Source organism: Phalacrocorax aristotelis, chromosome 17 (genome assembly GCF_949628215.1).
Source record: "Phalacrocorax aristotelis chromosome 17, bGulAri2.1, whole genome shotgun sequence".
NCBI lineage: Eukaryota > Metazoa > Chordata > Aves > Suliformes > Phalacrocoracidae > Phalacrocorax > Phalacrocorax aristotelis.
This window is the reverse complement of record NC_134292.1, coordinates 10047530-10070979: the sequence shown is the minus strand read 5'-3', so window position 1 is coordinate 10070979 and position 23450 is coordinate 10047530. Positions and strand designations below refer to the sequence as shown.

The 23450-nt window shown below is 48.1% G+C and overlaps 1 protein-coding gene across 1 annotated transcript in view; it reads left to right on the top strand.

The window, feature by feature from the left end:
- Nucleotides 1-23450, top strand: part of GPSM1 (G protein signaling modulator 1) — an 83848-nt gene that overhangs the window by 7347 nt on the left and 53051 nt on the right. The window contains exons 2-5 of the mRNA XM_075112344.1: nt 19668-19889; nt 20428-20563; nt 20858-21000; nt 22552-22675. Of these exons, the coding sequence (XP_074968445.1) occupies nt 19668-19889; nt 20428-20563; nt 20858-21000; nt 22552-22675 (625 nt within the window). The remainder of the gene's footprint in view (nt 1-19667; nt 19890-20427; nt 20564-20857; nt 21001-22551; nt 22676-23450) is intronic.

Genomic DNA, 23450 nt, shown 5'->3' with positions numbered 1-23450 from the left:
GCTCCCTCCCTAAAGATACTTTTAATTAAAATGTTATTTGACAGATCTGGCTTTCTAACTGGCTTAGATTTGACTGGTATACATGGGATATTTTTTTTTCCTCACTGAAAGCTGAAGAGAGTAGGGATAATCTAGTTGGTGGAAGGCTACGTGCATTCGAAGTCACGACTATCTGTTGTTTAATGTAGAAAGCTTCTAGTGTTAAAAACACCCAAAACAAACCAACCAAACAAAAACACACCAAAAAACTGCCCCAAAACCCCACCACCAAACAAAAAACAAAACAACCCCCAGTCCTGCCAGTGCTTGGTGAGAAGGGAAAAGGGACACCAGCTGCCTGTGGCTTGGAGCGCAGCAGCTCTCTAAACAATGCCCAGCAATGTTATGCAATTGCCTAGGGAAGGAAGTGAAAATTTATCATTACAATGCAGTTTCAAGGCCAATATTAAATGAGGAATTTGCAATACAACCCTGTACTTAACTGACTTAACTAACTTCTCCTGGGATAAAATGACAGGGCTGGTGAGGGCACTAGCCCTGGCCTCTGCTCCCTCTAGGAGTGGAGCAAATATGGATTCTTTTTAGAACGGAATCCGAGGCATTGGGCTGAGATCCCTCAGAGTGGGCAGCCAAGCCAGTGTAACGGCCTGATCCTGCAAGTGCCTGACTGATCCCTGTGGAAGCTTGGGGCAGGGGGAGCAGACACATGCTGAAGTGTCTCATTGATATCTGATTGCTTGCACTGAAGTAAGGAAGAGCAATAAAAAGACCCTACTGCAAGGCCCTAGGCATTGGGACAGCAACACAAACCCTGAATGAATTACTTGGAAGGCAGCACTAGCATCTGATCGCTACCTTCAGGGTAGAAATAAATAGCTTAAGAGTCTTCTGCTATTCCCAGTTTTCTTTCAGCAAGAGGATTTTGCCCAGGGATGACAGGCACAAGAACCACAGGCCTTTCTTTTTTGACTCTGAGCTTAGAAATGATATATCTAAAGAAGTTTAATCTTTTGCTGTGAATCAGTTGTTCTGTGCAGGAATTTTGAATGAAGACTATTGGATTGTCTTGTCTCCGCTCATGCTTTTCTGTTAGCCTTTGTGTTTGCACCCTCTGGAGCAGCCAGAGGGGCTCTTCTCTGGGAGTTGGGGGCTAATGCATCTTTCCTCCAGATGCTGCAGGAGAAAGATTAAGAAAATGGATGTAGAATGGGGAAAACACGTTATACGAATACCATAACTCAATGTAGAAGCCATTTCATGTTGAGCTCGGGCTCCACCTGAGAGCAGATGTTTTGTCTTGGAAGCTGCTTTTAAAAATGTATGGATAAAACTTAGTGCCGTCAGTTGATATATGCAGTTTGCTTTCTGAGCTGTGGAAAATGACGGCTGCGTTATGCTCCTGGGAAGCAGCTTTGAACACGCGCCGTGTGGCAGGGCTCCTTTCCTGCCCTGGAGATCCAGCTCCGTTTCCCTCCCATGCTCTGGCTGCCAGGGAGCAGGCCAAGATGGCTCGTGCAAAAGCAAAGTGCTCTCCCCCCGAGTCCCTTTCCTTGCTTTGGATGTGGGTCCAGCTGCTGATCCATGATGAGACCTGGGGCAAGTCATTGGATTTGCAGCCTTGTTTGTGCTTGCCAGCCCCATCTGGCCTGTGCAGGAATGACTCCAGCTGTAGGATTGCAGCAGGCTCAGCACAACGAGACCAGCTTTGCCATGGGGCTTGCAAGTGTTGTGGCGACACAAATAATTGTGTTGAGTTCCCGGTGGGGAAGCTTCAGCACGCTGGGACAGGCAAGCGGTCCGTGTGTGTGCAGTGGAGTTTCTTCATGCCTTGATGAAAAAGCTGTGCATATTTACAGGTAGAACGGAGGGGTTTGCTGTACCAAATCCCTTTGCCAGGTTATGTGTTTCCACGATGTCCTTGATGCTCCTGTGACTTTGCAGACCGTTGGGCTGCATTTGCCCTTTGGTGGGTATCACAGCAGGTGCATTTTCTGAGCGTTTGGCCCATACAGCACACTGGGGCTTGCCTGGTGGCACCTCCCTGGGCACTTCAGTGGAAACTGCCGTGATTTCCTGTGCTCTGGCTTGGAGCAGCTTGAGTGCAAAGCAGCTGTGGGGACAAGTTTCTCCTGTGATCCACACTGCAGAGTTGAGGTTGTTCTTTGTGCACTCCATCTGTGGAGTTTCCATTCATGCCTGAAGAGAGCTGGAAAGTGCCAATTAATATTCGTCTCTCTGGGGCTATTTGTTAATTACCGTTGTTCATGGTTTGTATTACGGTACTGCCTCGTGTCCCACGCTGCTGCGCCAGGCTGAGTGGATCCTGGAAGGGTTATATCCGTTCCAAGGTTTCAGAGTGCTTCGTAAACATCAGTATTTTATTGCAGCTTTTCTGGGAAATACTGTTCCTGTTTTCAAGGGTGAGAAATTGTATAGTCTTCAGGGTGGAAAGAGAATATAGGTGGCAAAGCTGGGAGCTGAATGTCCTGACTCCCACTCCTTCCCTTCAGCGCTTCCTTACCCACGTCACCGTGAGATTAATTGTGAATTGAAGAGGAGCCCCTGGCTTCGTCTCTTGCTGAACCATGCAGGGCAGCGCAGCATTTGTGTTGTGTGATATTACAATGGTTCTGCTGTTCTCCTTAATATGGGAGGGAGCAAAAGGTTGTTTAGAAGGAAGTTACCAGCTGGTGAATTAAATACCAGGCTCTGCCCATTTACAAGGTGTGCCTTGGAAATGTGGTGGGAACACTGCAAACCATAGGCCCTGGGAGAGGAAAAGGAGCAGCCTGGGTGGCTTTGAGATCTGGTCACCGTGAAAAGTCCAGCTACAGGTATTGGCTTGAAGAAAACAGGAGAACAGCCCGGAGTTGTTAGAGTGCTCAGGTACTTGTGAATCTACATAGTTATCTGTCTCTTAGGCTTTGGGAAGAAAGCAGTTAATTTAAAAAGGGAGAGGGGGACACCGAGAAAAATGATCCCTGACAGAAAGTCGCCTGCAAGTTAAATCGCGTAAGAACTGAGCGGAGTTCCTGGGTGCCCTGCCTTGAGAGGTGGTTGTCTTTGGGGTATGGGGAAAGGCGGAGAGAGAAAAACAAGCATCTCAATTCTTACAGTCGAGCAGGAAGCTTTTGGGATGGGCAGTGGCTGCCAGTTGTTTGAGGAGGGTCCTGTTGTTACTGTACTTCAGCTGTGCTCTTGTAAAGTTATATCACAGCTGATACTGCATCAGAAAACAGCCCCTTTTTTAGCAACTGTCTGCAGAGATTTGTGTTGAGAAAATGCATTGGGGGTTGTATCTTGTTGCAAAACACGGAGGCCATCCAATCCGACTTGTTTTCTGGCCAAGCTTTCTGCAGCATGAAGGCAGAAATATAAACCACCAGTGACTAAACAAATGAAAGTATCTAGCATCGTAAGCAATGTGTGTTTCTCTTTCCTTTCTGACAAATAAGGCCTTCTGATTTCAGCGAGGAGTATCTTGCTTGGGAAGCCCATGGGCCAACATCTCATGGCAAGTGAACAGGGACATACGTACATAAGTGCAGATTAATATCCTGGAATCGTGAAACTCCACGTGTGCCTCGAGGCATTTCCTGGCCTCTGAGTTCAGCTGAGTGTCTGAGCTCCTGCGTGGGTCTAAATAATAAAACATTTGCGTTCATCCCGATGCGCCCAGAATTTTAAGGCTGCAGCCCTTGGCCAGCTCTTGTATCAATTGCTTCCATCAAGGCTGTAATCCAGGAAACTGCAAGCATGAACTAGCTGTTTGATTGAAGTCTGTGGTTTGGTGCTTTCCTGGGTAAAGCTACTGGAGAAAGGGAGGCTGCTGTTATCTGTGTTCATCCCTTTCACGTCTGCCTCTGGAATGCAAACAGCAAAAATGTGCCAGCAAATACGATGGGCTCTGCGAGGAGGTCGTGTTTGACAGAGCTTTGACAACGTGTTCAGGTGTTTAAGGAGTTAACAATGAAATAGTTGAAAATATCCACTTTTTCTCCGCTGTTCTGGAAGAAAATTAAAACTTACTCTGCAAAATGTGCATTTCCTTCAATAAAGCTGCTCTTTGGCATCGGTGTTTTTGGCAGAAAGTTGGCATCAGCCGTGCCATTGAGTGAGCATTTTGCAGAGAGTTATATGAGAGATCAGCAGTGGGGAAAAAAGCCTGTGAAAGGTGCATGGGTGTCTGGGCCACTGGCCTCCCACAGAGGTGTCCTGCTGTACCACATGTCCCAAGGAAGGAGCGCCAGGGCCACGTGCTTTGGCTCAGTCCTGCCTTGCGACTGGTGAGCTCGTTGGCTCACCAGTGAGCCTGTGTCCCCCGTTACGTGGTCTGTGCTCTCTGTGACAGGACCAGTGCTGGCCCCAGCATCCAGGACTCACCTGTCCCTGTTTTAAAGCCAAATACACAGTGATACAAGGAGGAGGAGTGAGCAGAGAAAACTGTTGTGTGACCTGCCCTTGGCTCCCCACCACTGAACAAAATGACATTCTCCTGTAGCAGAAATCTCTTTCTGAAGGACCCTGGGTGAGGGTCTGGTCGGTGTGATTTCAGGGAGTCCTTCCAGGTTTGCTGAAGCAGGGTCAGACTCCAGCTGTGCTTGGAGAAGCTCCAAGCCCATGTGCAGAGGGCAGAGCTCACCTGCCCAGGGCCAGGGTGGCTGTGCTAACGGCAGCCTTAGGAAGGGAAGGAAGGCGATGCTATACTGACCGGGCTCTGAATGAGAACTGAGCCATTTGTCAAGGCTGACAGCTCGATCTCAGAGCTGGTTGCCTGAGGCTAACGTGGCACACAGACAGGAGACATAAAAAATGTATCTATCTATATACACACACAGAGAGGAGTGAAAAGTAACAGCTCAAAACATGTGACTGGAATTAAAATTTTTAAAAAAAAAGATTTCCCAAGTAAAGCTGTGTGTGTTGGAGGATGTAACTGCTCCTGAAAGGCTCATAGAGGCTGTTTGTACAGCACAAATGCAGCAGCTCTAAAATGCCCTGGATTAAAACAGGCAGGCTGCTCCAGCACACAAGATCTGTGTGGAAGCAGCGTCGTTTCTGCATGTCAGCAGCTTTCCCAGCCCCACCACCCTTACGGTTAAGGTAAGGAGCTGTCTTGTCACCTCTCTTGTCCTCCCTGTCGCTGCTGCCTGTGCTCCCGAAGTGCATGTGTCTGTGCCTCCTGCTGTTGTGCCATGTCTTTCTTTTACTCCTAGATGATGATGCCTCTATGCCGGAACAGGATATTTTTTTCTGAAGACATGCATTATTCAGTAGTCAGGATAAACGAAATCCCTTGATTCAGGCGTGTGTGTAACCCTGATGCTATATCCTCCCTCTTTCACCAGCGTGAGGGAGAGCAGTGAATTTTTTCAGTGCTACAGAGCAGCCCGTGTTCTGTATGAAGCCACTGCAACATTGAGGTTGCAACAGGGACTAACCTCAACCTAAAACAGGTCTGTAGAGAGATCGCCACTATTCATTCCTGCTCGTTCTGTCTCCTTAAGTGTGTTTTTCCATCAAGCAGGTAATACATCATATAACAAACTTCTGGCTTCATCCTTTCTATGTGCGCAGTAACGAACACTTGCTGTGCCAAGGGGGCCTGTGCAGCAGCAGGGAAGGCGAGGGTGAGAAATAAATATGGGGAATGGGGGGGGAAGGGGGAAAAAGGTTCAGAAGTTAAAGCTGTGAAGGACATGGCCTTGGGAAGCTTGATTTGGAAAGCTGTTCCCTTTTCCAAAGGATGTTGGGTCCTGCCCCCAACCCAGCAGGCACAGCTATAGGTGCGGGACAGCTACGTGGCTGGTTGCTGCGACGTACAGCGGAGGCAGAGCATCCTGGTGAGCTGAGGACCTGCTCCTGCTCTCAGCTGGCCTCAAAGCCTCACCTGGTGTCCTGGTGGTGGGAGACGGTCTGCTGTTGTATAACAGTAGCTGTTGTGTCAGATTGGAGAGAGAAGTGCTGAGGTTTGGAGAGAGTCTAGGATATTTTGCGGAAGTTGAGTGTGCTGCAGGCATTTCCCCTACTTTGTAAGGAAAACAGGAGGTTTTTTGGCATAGAAAATCTTAAAAATCTGATGCTTCATTCTTTTATTCCCCTTTCCAAAGGCTCAATTCCAAGAAAGATATAAAAGGACATAACTTAGTTATTTTTTTATGATAAGTTTTGCAATTTGCTTAAAAAGCAAAACATTATATGGACTAACTCATGATTTTGTGATAGCAAGGAGAAAACTATTAGGGAGACTATTAGCGTTCTTGCTTCATCCAGGAAGACATTTCAAGAAACATGATGTTTGTACAAATTCTTACTATGGAAGAACAGATGCAAAGGTGTACTGTGCCTTGATCTATGTGGCCCATTATTTACACATGATTGAATGACACTAATACCACAGTGTTGGAGCAAAACCTGATGTGGTGCCGCGTCGGGGAGGAGCGGGGACTGGCCTCCGTGCACTCGGTTTGTACAGATGTGCAGTGCAGCGGTGTCAAGCGTTTCCAGGGTAGATGTTATCTGTGGAGCTGTAGTAGGACAGAAGTGCTAAAAATCTGGGAAAATGCGTTGGAGGACTAAGCTACACCATCCTCTGGAGGACGTGAAACCAGCTTGCAGGATGCTGGAGCTCCAGGGCTCCCGGCAGAGGCAGCAGACACCCGCCACAGACTGTGCTGCACAGTGCTAGACAGCGGGTCTGTTCTCCTTGGATTAGCAAAGCAGAGTGTAATTCTCACCTTGCGTGTGAGCTGCGTTGCTGCTGGCCTTCTGGGAATCCTGCCACACTCTGATTTATGGGCTTGTAGATTAATCTGATGGCATGCATAGATTTTTCCATAATGCCATGAAGAACTCAAAAGCACTTTTGCTGCTCCTCTGCCGAGTCTGGGTTTGCACAGAGGATCCGCAGAAGCTCTGTCTGGAGATGCTGGCAAGGGCTGCAGAGGACCCCTGGCTGATACCTGAGCTCTTGGGGAGCTTCTGTTTCCTGCTTTTTCAGACAGATGTGGAATATTATCTTTACAAAATCTAGAGGGGTGCCCTGTGGCTGTGCAACAGCCAGGGAGAACAGCAGTGTCCTGTGCCTGAGCTCTCATGCTGCTTGCCAATGCAGCCTTCTTAATGCATGTGTGTGTCCGGACGGTTTCTGATTTTTAGCATCCCTGAAATTTTCAGGGAGAGCATGACAATGCTTTTAACAGCCCTCAGAGCATGAGACAGCTGCAGAAGAATGATGTAGAATTAATGTAAGCTGTTCTGCTATAGCTTTGCCAGTGAAAATCTGTCCTAGTGTCTGGTGTTGCTTCCAGCCCAGATGCGAGCTCTGCCCGCCTGCTCTTTGTGACCTGGGAGAACTGCCATGTCTGTTTTCCTTTGTGGTTTTCTCTCATTTGGGCTCAGAGGACCGTAATCACTAAGGGAAGAACTATCACGGGCTCTTGCTGCCGTGCTCTGGCTCGATGTTGCCCTTTTCGCTGGATTTACCAAGTGACGGTGTGAAAAAGGAGTTGCCTCATGTTTGGATTTGCTGGGCTTGATTGCTGGTTCCTGTTAACTGCTTTTCAATGAGTTCTGCAGAAGGTAGAGGGCCAGGTTCATCCTGTTTCTGTCACTAAGATCACATACAAATCCTTTTCAAATACGAGTGTTGGTGCAGGGCATCCTGAGCAGTCTCTTGGTGAGCTGCGATCGCTCAGCATCTTCTGGCTTGAAGCCTGGGTGGCCTAGGAGCATGGGATCTGGGGTGTGTGTTTTCAGATAGATCCCAAAGGCCTCTCTCTTGGACTGAAATACTTGGCTTGGGGCTGAAGGGAAGCAGATGAGACAGGAAAGGAACAGAACCAAATTGGTTGTAGGTTGTTGAGGAGTCAGTGGAAAAACCGTGGCGTGAACTTTGTCATGGTTGCCTTTTACCCTGCGTTCCGATGACCGTCCGTTTGCTGTGCCCTGAGCATGGACCAGTGGTTTGTGTGAGCATGTGGGTAGGGAAGAGGCAGTGTGCAGGGAGTGCGTGCAGCCTCTCGGGCTGCTGGTGCTGGGCAGATCCCGGGGCGGTTTGGGATGAGGCTGTGCGTGCGCAGGGGGCGTGGGTGAAGGGGCTGGGTGGCTGGGACAGGCAGAGGTGGCTTCCTTCGCCTAGTCAGGCGTAACCGTAGTACAATCCCTAGTGTTGCCGGGACTTGGCAGCACCTTTTCAATATGCAGTTGTTTTCCAGCTTCAAGGCCATGCTGCAAGGCAGGAGCAACTGGCAGGTTGAGAGAGGAAGGAGGGAGGGGCTGCAGCTGGAGATGTTTCCAGGCAGCTTGAAATGAGAAAAGCCTTGGGCCTGTGGGCTCTGCATTTCTGGGAAAACAAGACTTGCTTTCACTTGGCTTCAGAAAAGTGGTCTGGATCTGCAGGAAAGGAAATCTCACAAGGAAACAATTGTGCTGGGTGGTGGTTGTGGTGCTGATCTTCACCCTGTGGGTGGGGTGAGGGGGGTGGGGGTTGCAGGACCCCGGGGCAGGAATTAGGGACAGGCTGTGATGCTCTGCGGTGGAAGTTCTCTGATAGCCTGAGTCCTGGGCTGCATGCTCGCTTCATCTAACCTGGGCTGGCACCGCTGTGTTGTAGCTCCCCTGTGGTCCATGAGGGCTCATCCCTGACTGATGAAGAGGGCAGGAGGAGCCAGGCAGTCCCCTCTCATCCTGAGAGAATGGCTGAGGGGGGGTCCAGGCTGGCCCTGTGGGAGCTGGCTGCTGAGCTCCCACCCTGTGTCTGTGGCAGGCAGGTGTGGAGAAGACCTGTCCCACTCAGGACCTCTCTCATCTCTTTTACAGTGCTTCCAAATTAGGAAAGAGAATCCCCAGACCAGAATCCAGCAATTTTTAGTACAACTTTGGCATGAATGAACCCCTGTATATTGGTAAAAGAAGCTGATTAGGAAAAATAAAATGGGTAATAAATAAATAAATCTGCTGGTTTCATTGTATAGCTGTTGATGAGCTGACTGTTTTTCTAATGTATGCCATAGTTCTAACCCAGTGTATTTTGTAGCAGGAGCAGTATGCTGATTTAAATCACAGTCTATATTTTAGTGAAAGAGGATGTGTTGACCTAATTGCCAAAGTAACATTACAATGAAAAGCCATTCAGACTGCGTGTCCTCTCTTGCCTTCTGGTTTCTGGAAGTGACTGAAGGAAATAGCACTTCACTTCTGGTGAAATCATCCCAAGGGTGTTGTTTCATGGCAGTGTGATGGATTAATTTCACTGAAGGCACCAGCATTATACAAGGAAGCAAAATGCTCTTGGAAAACTCAGGAAGTTTCCCTCGTTGTGCTGAAATTGCTGAGTTCATTTCAAGTATCCTCAGGGACAAAATCTAAGTGCCTAAAAATTCATCCTGATGCAGGGGCTGGTTTGCTTGCTACTCTGCATGGCAGCTTTCAGATGTTAGAGCTGTTACCTTTGGCTGTTGTCTGCAGGTACAGGAGTGAGAGAAATTACCGATGGCACAGATTGAGTATCCTCCTTTGTGCCTCCTTGGGAAGGAGAGAGCATCCTCAGACGTGAGCATCGTAGTCCACTAGCATTTGGCGAGCTAGTGCTGCTGGCCTCTACACATATTTTCCTTTAGCCCAAATGGCAGGTGGTGGTTGGGTTTATACCCTGCTGATGAGCCAGGCTCTTGAGGTTGCACTCTCACTCTTCTTAAAAGTGAGTTCTGCACAGTTCCTCTTCCAAGGCATCCTGATCAGTTCATACGTTTGGTGCTTCTTTTCTGTTTTAATTCAGGAGTCGGAGCATGTTTCAATTAATTAATTTTCAAACTGGTCTGTCCTCAATCATCATTTCTTTAGGCCCTGGGAAGTACTTGCTTCTTATAATTTAAGTGCTTTGAAACTGGGCATTAAGTGACACTGTTAACCAGGGTGAGATGAAATTCACATTTGCACCTTAATCCCATCTCAAACGCTGCCAGTTAATTTTATCCCATCGTGATCCTTTGATATTTGAGTAATTTTGGAGCACAAAGGCTTAAATTTGTGCTCATTGCCTTTTAGAGGTTTCACTCCTCGCATGATACAGAAAAATTTCATTGTGGTCTCCCTATGGATTAAGCTGTATTTGTGGGACGGATTCAAGATAATTATTACCAATGAATAATTTATTGAGACCCCAATCCTTTCAGGTGTAGAGAGGGTTTCTGGAGGTCACAAGTATCTTAAGCTCCTGGAGTTGAGGGCATCTCTCTGGGCAGGGTTAGATCTTCAGTGATCATTTGGCACCGTGTTGGCCCAGTGGCATGAGCTGTGAGAGTATCCTTGCCTGGGTGGAAAACTTTGCGCCTCAACCCTTACAGAGGCTCCAGTTTGAGTGGTTCACTTGGCGCTTATAAGGGAGCACCTAGCAGAGGCGCTGGGAGCCAAGGCTCCTGGGTTCCTTCCCATTCTCTACAGCTGTCTCACCATGGCAAGTTATATCTTGCCATATCTTAGCTGCCTTCTTATAAAATGAAGTAATAGCTACCCTCGCACCTTTGCAAAATATTTTTCAGTCCCTAGGTTGAAAAGTCTCTACGCATACTGGTCCAGCGTCATAAGTTGCTTCATAAAATGCTACTAAAACAGCAAATAACTCCCATCTGCCCTCAGTTCTCACCATCCTCATGGGTCAAAGCCACAGAGGTGGTCGTTCTGCACGGCCCTTGGTCAAATGGAGAGTTGTGTGCAGCCCCAGGGGAGTTGTGTAATCGGGGGAATGCTGCATGACTTTTGCTTTCAAGCAGGCAACGGGGAGTTTGAATTTGAATTTCTGACAATGACGCAGCTTGTTGGAGCCTTTATGAATTGAAATGGGGTCTTATTCAGCTCTGCTAATAAGAGGGTAAATGCAACTAAATACAGCTGTCTTCCTCACTGTCATTTGGTATTTATTAGCAAATATGCAGTGGAATTGAATCGCTTGTAAGTACTCTGCAGCTAATGGTAGACAGCAATTAACTGAAATGACTACTCTTGAGCACTGATCATCCCATCACTGAGTGGAAGAGGAAACCTGGAGCCAGCGCACAGACCCAGTGGCTTCCAGAACTCCCTGTAGTTTTCCTTTCTGGATTCTATTTTTTGCCCTTATCAAAAGGCTGCAGTGAAAATTGCTTAATCTTGGTACTCCCTGGAGGTCCAGCTTGAACAAACACTTCTTAAGCAGCAGTAAATGTGTGTGTGTGCATACATTATATATATAATTTTATTATTTTCAGTTTGAGGGTCACTGAAAAAAATCCTTGCAATACTACTACCAGTGAAAGTGTGTGCAGTGGAAACCTTGTCCCCTCCAGATGTGCTGGTGGCACAGAGCTGCCTCTGCAGCACCTTGCGTGCTTCAGGAGATGTGAAAGAAACTGGCCCAGATGCTTGGAACTAATTCAGAAGCTGGGAAGGACTGGGTGCAGCATTTATTGTTTCATTTTTGGCCTTTCCCCTCCAAACAAAACAAGAGGTGGTAGGGTTTTTTGGCCTCACTAATAAGGTGACATGTAGGTCAAAGTGCCCAGAGGTTTTGCCCTCTGTTGACTGGAGGGAAACCAACCTCAGTGTGCTGGTTTCAACTGAGTCAGGCTAATTTCATGTACATCTTGATTTGTTTGTCACCCTTCCCTGCCAGCCTGTGTTTGATACGGTGCCTTGTGGGGAAACTGCTCGTCAGGAGGGGATTAGTGCTTGGGTGTGACGTGGGGGGGAAGCGAGGGGCTGCGCTGCAAGGAGAGCTGTCGGCAGGGCAGAGAGGCATTGCTGGCTGCGTTGCACAAGAACTGGTCTTGGGAGTGAGCTAATTGAGTATTTTCATTAGTGCCTTCCCTGCAAAACAGAGCAGATTGCTAATGGGTGTGTTGATACAGAGGTACGAGCAGTGCAGAGGAGGATGAGTATTGAATAGGAGGAAGTGAATGATTGATAGGTCTGCTGTCATGGCAATGTGATGATATTTAATGGTATGAAGTTGCATGCATGGGTACTTAGGAGCTAGTAATAAGATTTATTATTTTTTTTTCTCAGAGATGGGAGCTTATCATTTGGGACCAAGCGAGGGAGGGAGAGGCAGCTGTGTATGAGCTGGTGGTACGATGACATGAGTCCCCAGCCTGTTGTGAGGAAAGCATTGCTTGATGAGGAGCAAGGACCATGCCTTGGGCAGAGTAGCCAGACAGAAACTGCCCGGAACATGTTGTGAGAGTGCCCCAGGCAGAGGAGAGCAGCCCAGTCCGGCTTGCAGTGCTGGTCCAAGGCTAAACAGGTATAAATTCATGGTGAATAAATTCAGCTGTTCATCAGGAGGATCTGGGATAGCTTTTCTCATGTAGGGAAGCCCATGAAAATAGTCAGACCCTTTGTCAAGCGCAGCACGGGCTTTGGCACAGGAGAAGCGTGAGCTGGTTCATGTGGGACGTGAGCTCCCTCCGTCGTGTCCCCGCACAGTGAAGGGGAACCGTCCCTGGGGAGTTCAGGCAGCTCCTACCTGGCTGCATCATCTGGTGGTTCAGAGTCCTTGGCAGCTTTCCACGTACAGGAGCTGTGCGAAGGCTGGAGAAGGAAGTTACTAAAGGGGAATAATTCCCAGCTTGATTACTTGCTAAGGATGTGCTCCCAGTTAATTATTTAAATGCATATTTAGTTAGTTAAGCCAGTGAATATACATTTACACTGAGCACCTGATAAACGTGATCCCTTTTTTGGCTGGGGAAAAAATGTTTAATTGCCCCTGTCATCAGTACTCTGAAATTTATTTTTGTATAAAATTCAATCAGGTTGCTAGAAAGATGCTAAAATCTGTTGCTTCATTAATTCATATCAATAGATAAACTAAGGGGTTTTTTTTACTACTGTTGGTGTTTTTGGTGGGCTTTTTTTCTGCCTTATCTCCTGTCTAACAGCTTGGGTTTATTCCTGACTTTAGAACTACAGCAGCTCTGACTGGGAATGAGTTTTGCAATCACCCCCACTAATATGAATCAAATAGCTATAAATTTTTATTTTCTTAAAGGCAGTTTCACCTTGCAGGCAGGAAGAGGCTCTCTTGCCCTGTGAGGATTACACTCTTTAAGGCAGCAGATAACTGTCACCTAGCTCTGTCTTGTGACATGATTATTTCTGCGTAGCTTGATGGATTTGTTGTCAGCAGGGTAAGTGCTGTGAGCAAGGCAGCCCTGAATGTGTGAAAGGGAGGGCTGGAGTAAGAGAAGTTTAATTGCTGGACACGCTATGGTCTCTCTTTTTTTCCACCTGCCTGGAGTGGACGTGGGGCTGAGATGCAGACCTGAGAGGTGGGATGTCACTGTGTCCTACTCTGGCTTCTGTGGTTGTATCTCTTGGGCTGCGGGAGCTGCAGCAGCCCTGAGCTTCAGGTCAGTGCGTAGCCCATGATCCTGCAGGACGGCTCTTGGCTACAGGCAGTCTGTGCTGTTGTCTTCCAGCGTAGCAGGCGGACGACAATAGCGATGCTGTCACGCAGTGTTATTTTCATGCGATATTTGGCAAGGGAGGCACAAAGATTTGGAGGAGAGCAGGGTGTTGACTGTGGGTAGCTCCAAGCTTCTCAACCCACGTTATGAGTAGTGTTCCCCCTCTGGGGACCTATATCATCACCCAAGTCCTAATTATAGTGCTGCTTTGACAGCAGTCACAGTCGTCACTGTTAATGGCACTGATAACACCTTGTGCTGTTTGCTTTGTTTCTTACTTGGCAGTGTTCTTGGCATCCCCAGTGCTCCTGGGACCCTCGCTGCCTTCTCCGTATTGCTGTGTTGCTTGAAATCATTCAATGTGTGAGAGTCCTTGCATTTTGCCTGGGCACCTTTTGTAAAGAAACATTTTCATTCTTAAGGCAAAGCAGCCAAAAGGCAATCTGTGATACAGATCATCATTAGCCGCTCTCTGACAGTAATGGATGGCCCTGGGAAATCTTGTTGTTAAAGGCAATATCTGCTCTTCCTGTTCTTCTTGGCTCTTTCTGCCTTCAGATCAGTTATCCTTTAAAGGAAAAATGAAGGAGGAGGGAGGGTGGACCTGCCCTGTGTTGGACTGGGAAGAGATTTCCTCATCCCTGTCACCACACGGTGGAAGGTCACCCTTTCTGCCTCATCTGAGTGTCAGAAGCAACACCCATTCCCGGGTTTGAAATTTGCAGCTGTCACATTGATGGGGGCCGAGTGATCTGCCAGCGTTATGGCACTCACTCATTCCTCTGGCAGAATGCTGTGCAGATTGCCTAACTCATTTGTGGCCAAACATTGGGTTTATATTTGGCCTCTTACTGCTTTTAAAAAATTTGTTCTTTTTGTTGTTGTTTCTTAAAACATGTATTGCCCTTTTTGAAATACATTTTGCAGAAGGATATCAAAGTGCTCTGGGAGCCACCTTCGTTGCTGTTTTACAGATGTGTATGTAACCCAAGGTGCGGAGGAGCTGTGGGACTGGCTTAGAACTCCAGCTGGGCTCTGATGCTGGGACTCTGCTGTATGCACCAGCACTGTTCTGATCTCTAGATTACAACTGGTGTCTTCAAAACTTTATTCTTACCTGGCCAGACTTGACATGGCCTGTCATCTCCACACATTCAGGAGAAAACACGTCTCTGTACGTGGTGTAGTCTTGGTTTGGCCTGGGACCTGATCATCTGGGAAGGTTGTCGGACCTTCCTGGCAGCTTGTGGTGGGCCTGGAGTCAGGGATGTCACTTCTGCCAAACCTTGGAAATCCTGCCTATCTGGAGGAACACACAAATCTGTACAAGTGGTTTGCACTGATCTAGGTCAAGGCTTATGAATGGGGGCCTCTCCAAGTGAGCATCCCCCCTGCCATGTTGTGCTGGTTTTGGCTGAGAAGGGGTTAATTCTCCTCACTGTGGGGGTCGGCTAAACCACGACACATGTCTTTGTTCAAACCCACAGGCAAGGACATACCATGCTGTTAACTAAAACTTTGAGTGGTGGAGGAATCGCATTAACAAGCTCTAGCATCTTAGCTGTGGAATTAAGAAAAGCAGCTCATGTTCTGCAGTGTGTCTCTTCTGAACCACGCCGTATGGGCAAGCCCAGCACCTTCAGCTTGTCAGCTGCAATTTGCTGGCTCAGGAGGGACTGACTCTTCTTTTCTGGTATTAAGACATGAATAATAGGTGCTTGCTGAGGTGGTACAGGCCCAGGCGCGTTGCCTGTGTGTCAGCAGAAGAGAAGCTTAATACCTGGGGCATAGAGAGCTGTGGCTTCTCAGATAGGGATGTTTTGGAGCCCATTTAAATGGGCAGGGATGTGCTCTGTGGGATCTGCCTTTTCCTGCTTTTCCCCAGTCTGAGAACTGCTCAGATGATTTCTGGAACTTGCAAAGCTTCCTGGGTGGTAGATGGATGAGGCCTCTTTGGAGCCTGTCAAACTAATGTGTGCTTCTGCCCAAGGACGACCCTCTTGGAGGAACCCTGAGCTCCCCACCTGCAAGGAGAGGTTCATAGCAGCAGAGGTTCCGTTCTTGGAGCAACGAGGTACCAACAAGAATAGCTGATGCAACCACAGAGGCAAAGTGCTTTGGGAAGAGACCAACTCAGAAAGGAGGGAGCTGCTTGACTTCGACTCTGGCCATCTCATAGGCTCTTCTAGGGCCCTTTTTCTTTGTGCAACGCTAAAAATACATGAATGAACCAAGGCACACTCTTGTTTCTGGATTTCAGCTGTGAACTCGCCTATCTGGTACTGGAAACCAACAGTGGACGAAGGATATTATATTTCTTAGAGGAAAGAGGATATTACTTTCTCTAGGTCTCTGGAAACAAAAGCAACACATCTTTTCCATTCCCTTTCAAGGGCAGCATATGGAGAGAAAAGTAAGTGTCCCAGATAAACCAAGTTCAAGATTCCAGCAACTTACTGGTAACATTGCCCAAGCAGATGGAGTGAAACTTGGAGGGCAGTGCATGTTGTATGGCTGTGAAGATGCCATCAGCATCTTCAAAACCCCGGATCCTACCTGTGAACTTATCAGAGAGACCTGTCTGCAAAATTGTGCCAAGTAGACCTCAGCCCCGCTGCTTCCTTCTGCCAGTGGGCTTGGAGCTCTGGGTTTACGTTCAGAAAATGAGAAACCTGCAGAAGAAGAGGTAGGGGAGGGCTCAGGCATGTGCTGTGGGAGGAGCTGGGCCTGTAACTTGAGTCTGTCTTTAGTCATAATTTTCCCTTTCCTTTGCTGGTCTGCCAAGGTGGTTCAGGTTGGCTCACTTGAACAGCAGATTTCTATCTTCTGCCTGAATTCCCCTTTGGTCTTGTCTTATGGACAGTGGAGCCTTTGGAAGCTGTTGTATGGGTAGTGCTTTAGTGTGCCTGTGTTCATTGACCTTTACTTGGTTCCTCTGCCCTTGGCATTGCGTTTGAGTGTTTTTAAGCCTGTGGTGACTGAACTGCATGCAAAGTTGCTTCCCAGAACTAGCTTTGGCTTTGGGGCCCTGAGGATGTGGGAAGGGCAGGTGGGTTTTAGAAGTGGGTTGTGTTTCTATTAATAATTGCTATCCTTGACTCTCGTCCCTTTCCATGGCAGCAAAGGCTTGGCAGAGTGCGATGCAGAGAAAAAGCCTCCTCTTCCTTCCCCTGGTTTGCTGAGGTCCCAAACTGAGCAGTGATGTTAATTAGATAAGTCAGATACTCTGCAAAGCAGCCTGTTCAAGGACAAACAGATTTTAATTAAAGGCTGGGTGCAGTGGAAGGTCATGTCGCTGCGTTGTGCCTGGATAGTTACTGTGGGAACACCAGGAAAGCACCCAGAGAGCGTGAGCGTGTGCAAGTGTGGGTGTGAGTGTATCAGGATGCAGGCCACCGGGCACAGATTTCGCTTCTAGTTATGTTTCTACTGGCAAATATGGCCTGAGTGAGATGCCACCCTTGGAGTGTGTAGCTGGGTTTTGTGCCGTGGGGTTTTCTGTGTTCTGGGGATGGGAACCCTCACTTCAAGCTATTCAAATGGCACAAGTTTGATCTGAGCTAGACTGTAACACCATGAATCAGGGAAATTGGTCTCCAGCTCAATTTTCAGACTCTTTACAGCTGGTGAACTTGGTTTCTTAAAGAGAACCTGAATATTGGGAAGAGGTTTGTTTGTGTTGAAATTTGAACTGGAATTATTTTGAAATTCTGTCTCTGCTGTCTTCTAACTGGAATCCCACATTAATTCCTGTGATAATGGCTCATTTCTGTATTTCAAGTACTCTCAAGATTCATTTCAGCTAAGCTGCCTGAACTTAATCTTGATGATTTAAGGTGTTCCTTGTCTGTCTTCAGTCCCAAGCCTTTTTTTCAGCTGTTTGGGATGTATCGGCAGAAACTTGTCAATACCTGACGATGGCACTAGATAACTGCTCTAGTGAGCTACAAACCATGAATGTGCCTTGGGACTGACAGAAGTTTGGGCTGATCCCCAAATGGGTCCCTCTAATTCAACAGGCTGTAGCAGAAGCTCATTCTTAGTAATTTTCCTGTGGTATAGCAAGAGGCTCAGTAGAGAGAAGTTAAACATTTTTAGTATTAACAGTCTTAATATTTTTATTTCCCCTATCAAACAGAAGTTGAGGCAGGGACTGACACTGCACTGGCATCACAAGCAGCTGCCTTGTGCAAGTAAAATAGCCACTCAAATATGGGCTTTGCAGTGAGCTCAAAATCAAATATTTGTGTGGTAGTTTGAGGTGGGAGCTCAAACGAGCTGCTTCACACCTCTGTTGTCCTTGTTACTTGGTGGTTTTGGGGACAAATGAACAGGGAGACAGGAGAGATCCAGGTGTGTTTGGAGGGAGAGTCTGCAACCAGCTCTTTTGTCTTCTTTTTCCTTTTTAATTTTTTTTTTTTGTTAGTTTGGACAGTTCTTGTGGGTCCTCCTGCTTTGGAGGATGCCGTTGGGTGTTGGGAGCCCTACAGAGCCAGCTCAGCAGGGAGCTTGCCAGGCCAATAGGGTTGGATTTTGAAGAGTTTATGCACTGCTCATAGAAGAACTGGCTTTGTTTCCTGGCAGCTGAGAAAACACCATTCTGCCTGTTTGTAGGAAAAATGTGTTGGGATTGGTATTTCGTATGTGCATCTCCCTGTGCCCCTTCATGGCAGGGGGAGGCAAGTGCTGGGTGCAGACTTGAGCAGAAGATGCTGGAGCACAGCCCTGGAGCAGGAGGAGCTCTGCCCTGAAGTCAGCGTGCGCGGGGGGTGTGTGGGTGCACAGCGGCAGGCGGTGTCCTTAGGGAGAGAAGCCAGAGCGTCGCAGAGTGCCCCGGCTTGGCCAGCACACCTCAGCCTTGGTCTGCAGAGACCCCGGTTGCAGGGGCTGGGCCATGGCTCATCACAAGGGTGGCTTTGGGAGAAGCATCTTCTAGGGCTCAGCAGGAAACTGCCACAGGAGATGTCAGCTGGGCTGCTGCTATTGCAGTGATGAGAGCAAGTTGTTCTCTTAGTCTGGGTACCACAGTCAAACTTCCTGCAAGTGCTTTTTGACTGAGAACAGAATAGAAACCACCTTTGGACACTTATTATCTTTTGTCTCACCCTTGCTTTTCTGACTCTGGACAAATGAGCTGTGTTTTTTCTGAGTAGATATCCACCTTTGACCTAGAGAGTTTTGACTTTTAAGAATACGTTAGGCAGAAATGAAAAAGCCAAAAAGAGCAGAGAGAAGCATCTGAATAGAGGAGCAGGAGCATGCTGTGTCCAGCTGCCTCATCAAGGGGCTGGCTTTGCAGCCGGCAAGACGCTCCCAAATGCAAGATTTCAAACACGTGCTCTGTCTTTTCTGCGAACTGGAGGATACTCATGGTCTAACAGGGAGAGCTGTAACTTAGAGAGGACTTGGTGGAGCACTCAAAGGAGCACGTTTCCTTTCTCTTGAAGCAGCATTGCTGGTCTTTCTCCTCTCCGCTGGCTTGCACAGCGCTCGCTGACAGCACGGCATGCACCACTGCCAAAGGTGCTGGGACAACGCAAGAGAGGAAAGCTGGCCTTGGAGGCTAATGTGCAGAGAGCGCCTGTGGAAAAAGTGACAGCGAGGGGGTTAATGGAAAGCAGACACTGAGCACTGGAAGCTGCCTAGCCAAGAAATTCTGCACACTCCAGGGTTTTCTCTGGTATCCAATAAAAACTTCTTACAATTTGGCTACCCTCTCTGTTACCCTGGGAAAAGTGGTGGAGGTGTTGAACAGCCTGGGTACGTGGCTTCTGTGCTGTGTGCCACCTGCAAGAAAAACAGGTGCCATGTTACTCTTGTGATGTGAATGTGTGTCTTAAGAGCCAGGAGCCCCAAGTTTCTTGTCCGGAATCCTACTGGGCACCAGGGGCTGCCTTTGGCTGCTTGCCCACGTGGTCTGTAGATCTGGATGCTCCTGTGTCTCATGCCTAGGAGGCTGGTTTCTCAGAGGGCCGCACCGCTGAGGTGTGCCAGCTGCGTGTCACCGATTTATTATCGCCCAGACAATGTTTGACCTGGGGCTGGTGCCTTGGTGCTTGGGGCTGAATGCAGAGAGGCAGCTGCTGCCTGGAGGGTGGGGTTTTTTGTAGGTTTTTTTTTTTTGTGGTGCAGTACAATGAAGTAAATATTTTAACCATTGCATAGCAGCATGGGTGCACAGCAGTCTAACTCCTCTAGAAATGATGGTCTTGCTTTCGGCAGAATGGAGGCATCCTGCCTGGAACTGGCCCTGGAAGGGGAGCGCTTGTGCAAGGCTGGGGACTTCAAAGCTGGGGCAGCCTTCTTCGAAGCAGCAGTGCAGGTGGGGACAGAGGACTTGAAGACTCTCAGTGCCATCTACAGTCAGCTGGGCAATGCCTATTTCTACCTAAAGGAGTACTCCAAGGCCCTGGAGTACCATAAACATGACCTTACCCTGGCCAGGTAAGCATGTCAGCAGTGCTTCATCCTATTTAGACATGATCTGTCAGGGCTTGAGCGAATCAAGTTCTGTGGGGTCTGAAACTCACTAGCCTGAGGGAATCTGCTCTAGACATAAGCATCCAAAACTAGCCCTGAGGCATGGGGTGACTGTCCTGTGGTGAACTTGGGAGGCAACAAGAATGGGCGAGCGACCTTCAGAGCAGGGAGGTGGAGAAAGGGATATGGATGTGAGGAGGCTGCTTGGAGCAAGAGCAGGGCAGTGTCCACTTCTCCTATCCCAGGTACTTGTTGTAAGTACGCCTGAAGTCATTAAAGCAGCTCACCTGAGACAGCAAAAAACAAGAATGTGTCTCCAAAATCGAGAGAGCTTGTATGAAGCATTCTAGTCAGGTGTGTGTGCTGGGAGCTGCTGGGTGTGGTGTACCTACCATGCTTGCTGCAGGTCGGCTCACTGCAGCTTGAATTCTGCCTCCAGCCGTTGGTTGGAGCATCTGTGAGCAATTTAACACCTCTCCTCTTTCCTCTGGTCATCTTGTAGAACCATTGGGGACCGCATTGGAGAAGCCAAGGCAAGCGGCAACCTTGGGAATACACTGAAAATACTTGGGCAGTTTGATGAAGCTGTTGTTTGTTGCCAGAGACATTTGGACATTTCTCAGGAGCAGGGAGATAAGGTAATTGGTTTGCGGCATCCAACAGGAAATATTTCCTAGCTTTAAAAGTAATCCCTCTGCAAGTCAGTAAATGTGGTATGGTGAAGGTGGGCTTTGGAAGTAGGTGGAGTGTAAAGCTCTCCCTTCTGACTGCATCACAGGTCTCGGTGCTGCTGACAGTAACCGCTGCCATGTCAGTGAAGATGGGAGAGGAAAATGTGGGCCTCCTGGCTTTGACCATCTCTGCCCAGCAATGGAAAGGTCCCTATTGGGATGTGAAGTGTAGTATCTTGCTGTTCTCTGTTCTTCCTTTAGGTAGGTGAAGCCAGAGCACTCTATAATATAGGAAATGTTTACCATGCAAAGGGAAAGCACTTGTCTTGGAACATGGCCCAAGACCCCGGCTACCTGCCTCAAGAAGTCAAGGAGACGCTACAGAAAGCTTCAGAATATTACGAGTAAGTATTCAAGCTTGGCCAACCCTTCCTCCTGCAGGGAAGAGGGCTGGTCAGGCATCAGTGATCGCTAAAATTCATACAGATACACGTTGGCGGAGCTCATCCTGCTCAGATATAATCTGTATTTGTAGTGTTTCTGGTCTGATGACAACTTTCAGGGTCTGCAGGTTAGCTGACCTCTGATAAGCGTTAGGCTAACGATAGCTGTATGGGGTGCAAGATGACAATTTTTACTGAGTCCTGTTGGAAGCATTTCTCATAGGGAAGATTTATTCCTAGGCCACCATGGATGTGGGAGCTCTGGAAGGTGTTTGTTGCAAAGAATGAGACACTGGGCTCAGTGTTGTTGAAAATCAGGCTGCTGAATGAGATATTGCATGTTGTTGTGAATTAGAAATGTTCCCCTGAGATGCCAAGTTATGATGGCAAATTAATCTCAAGGAAGGTGAGAGAGGGACTGCAAGCTTTTGTACAATTAGAGCTAGCATTCATCCTGGCATTGCCTTGGTAAAACTCAGTGTAGTTTAAAGTATGACCATGCAATTACGTTCAGTAGTTTGCTCCTTCTCAGAGCTGTATTTGGACGCTAAGCTATTAGCTCCTGTAGCCCCTGCTGCTCTCTGCTGGTCTTGATGAGAAGGATCCCTGTGTGTCTCCATCGCTGGGGCCAGAAACAGAAACTGTCCTTCACCCAAGGGAAGAAGCTTTCATTTGAAGTCCCGGTTGTCCTTCTCATGGCTCTTATTTTATCTTGCTTGTAACATCCTTCCCTTTCCTAAATAGTTTCAAAGATCACTCTGATGTCCCACACAGGGAGGTTGTCACAAGACCTTTGGGCTAATGTTTTCTCCCTGTACTTCAGAGTTTTGCTTCAATAATGCAATTTCTTATAATGCAGACTTTTAAAATTAAGAGAGTGACAAGATCTTATATCCGCCTCCTCAGATCTGAGGATGTGATTGTGCCTATATGTAACTCGCCGCCCTTCTTCCAAAGAATGGTGCATGTAGCATAGCCAGTGGGTAAATTTGTGCCAGCTGGGAGCTCTACGGTTCCCTATGTGTGCTGTATGTGTAAAGGGAGGAAAAACAAGGTAAAGAAATGCTGGGAAGCGCCATGAGCAGAGCTCTGGCATGGGACAGTGGACCTTGCCCCTCTCCCCAGGTTGGTCCCGGTCCTGCTGTAGGCAGGCTCCTTTCTCCTGTGCTCCTCATTCTCCCCTGTACAGTGAGGTGGCCATTTCTTATTTCATGTGGGATCCTGTGAGACCACTGGTGTGTGAGCAGTTCCTTTACACAGCTGCAGATTGCCTGAGGTCAAGAGAGCAGCAGGGACTTACACCACTGGATCTGCACGAGCTCCCAGAGCTGCAGCTGCCAGAGATCACCAGACTTTCACCTGCCAAGGGATGCACAGGACAGGTGGCTGGGGAGGGGAAATGCCTTCTCCAGCGTTAGCTCCCCTTTCTTTATGGTGCAAGTCTCTTTGCTGTGTCTCCTGTGAAGAGTGTTGGATGTGTCTCAGCAGACATACTGCTCTGACTTCTTTCAGGAGGAACTTGTCCCTGGTGAAGGAGCTGGGGGACAGAGCTGCGCAGGGCCGTGCTTATGGCAACCTCGGCAACACCCAGTACTTACTTGGCAACTTCAGTGAAGCTATAGCCTTCCACAAGGAGGTAGGAAACTGGTGCACCTTCTTTCTGGGGTCAGGGGCTGGGACTGGCTACTGGGGAGCAGCCTTTCTTCTCACCACAGCCCAGAAAGTACAGGGAGGTGTTTGCCCTCAGCTGTTTTTCTCCCTTCTGTGTGTACCTCAGGGTCTGGTCCTGTTGTACTAACTCATGCTGAGCAACATCGTTCTCCAACCTCCATCAGCACCTAAAGAGTGGCTTGAGGGAAGGGTGCTGTTGGCTTGGAAACTAAAGGAGATATCTAAGGGCAAATTGCAGCTGGGCCTAGCAAGGCTTTTATGCTCTTAATTTGTATTAGTCTAGATTTTAATAAATGCAAGCTATGAATTTAATTAAGCTGCTGAAAGAGCTGTTAATCAGGAATAAATGTTGCTTGTAGAACATAATTTTCTGCAAAGCTTTACAGAGGGGTGAGGTGACACAGTCAATTCAAATGCAATTCAGCTTCTAGTTCAGAGTATAATCAGTTTCCCTGCAGTGGAAGGTTCTCAGCACCTTGGAAAGTCAGCACAGTTACATCTCTTCTGATTTTTAAATGCTGGAGGACAGCAGCCAGCAGTGCTTTGAGAGAAGGGGCTTGAAAAGGGGCAAGAAAACCCTGTGCAGTATTTGGGATCAGAAGCAGGTGCTGCAAAGTGGAGGGTGAAAGGTGGGAAAGCCTGGGGGGCAGGGGGACATGAGAGGAGAGGGCAGGACTGAGGTGCAGGTAAGGGTAGAGGTCTGGGTAGCAGCTGCAGCGGAGACGATGAGACGGAGCGCG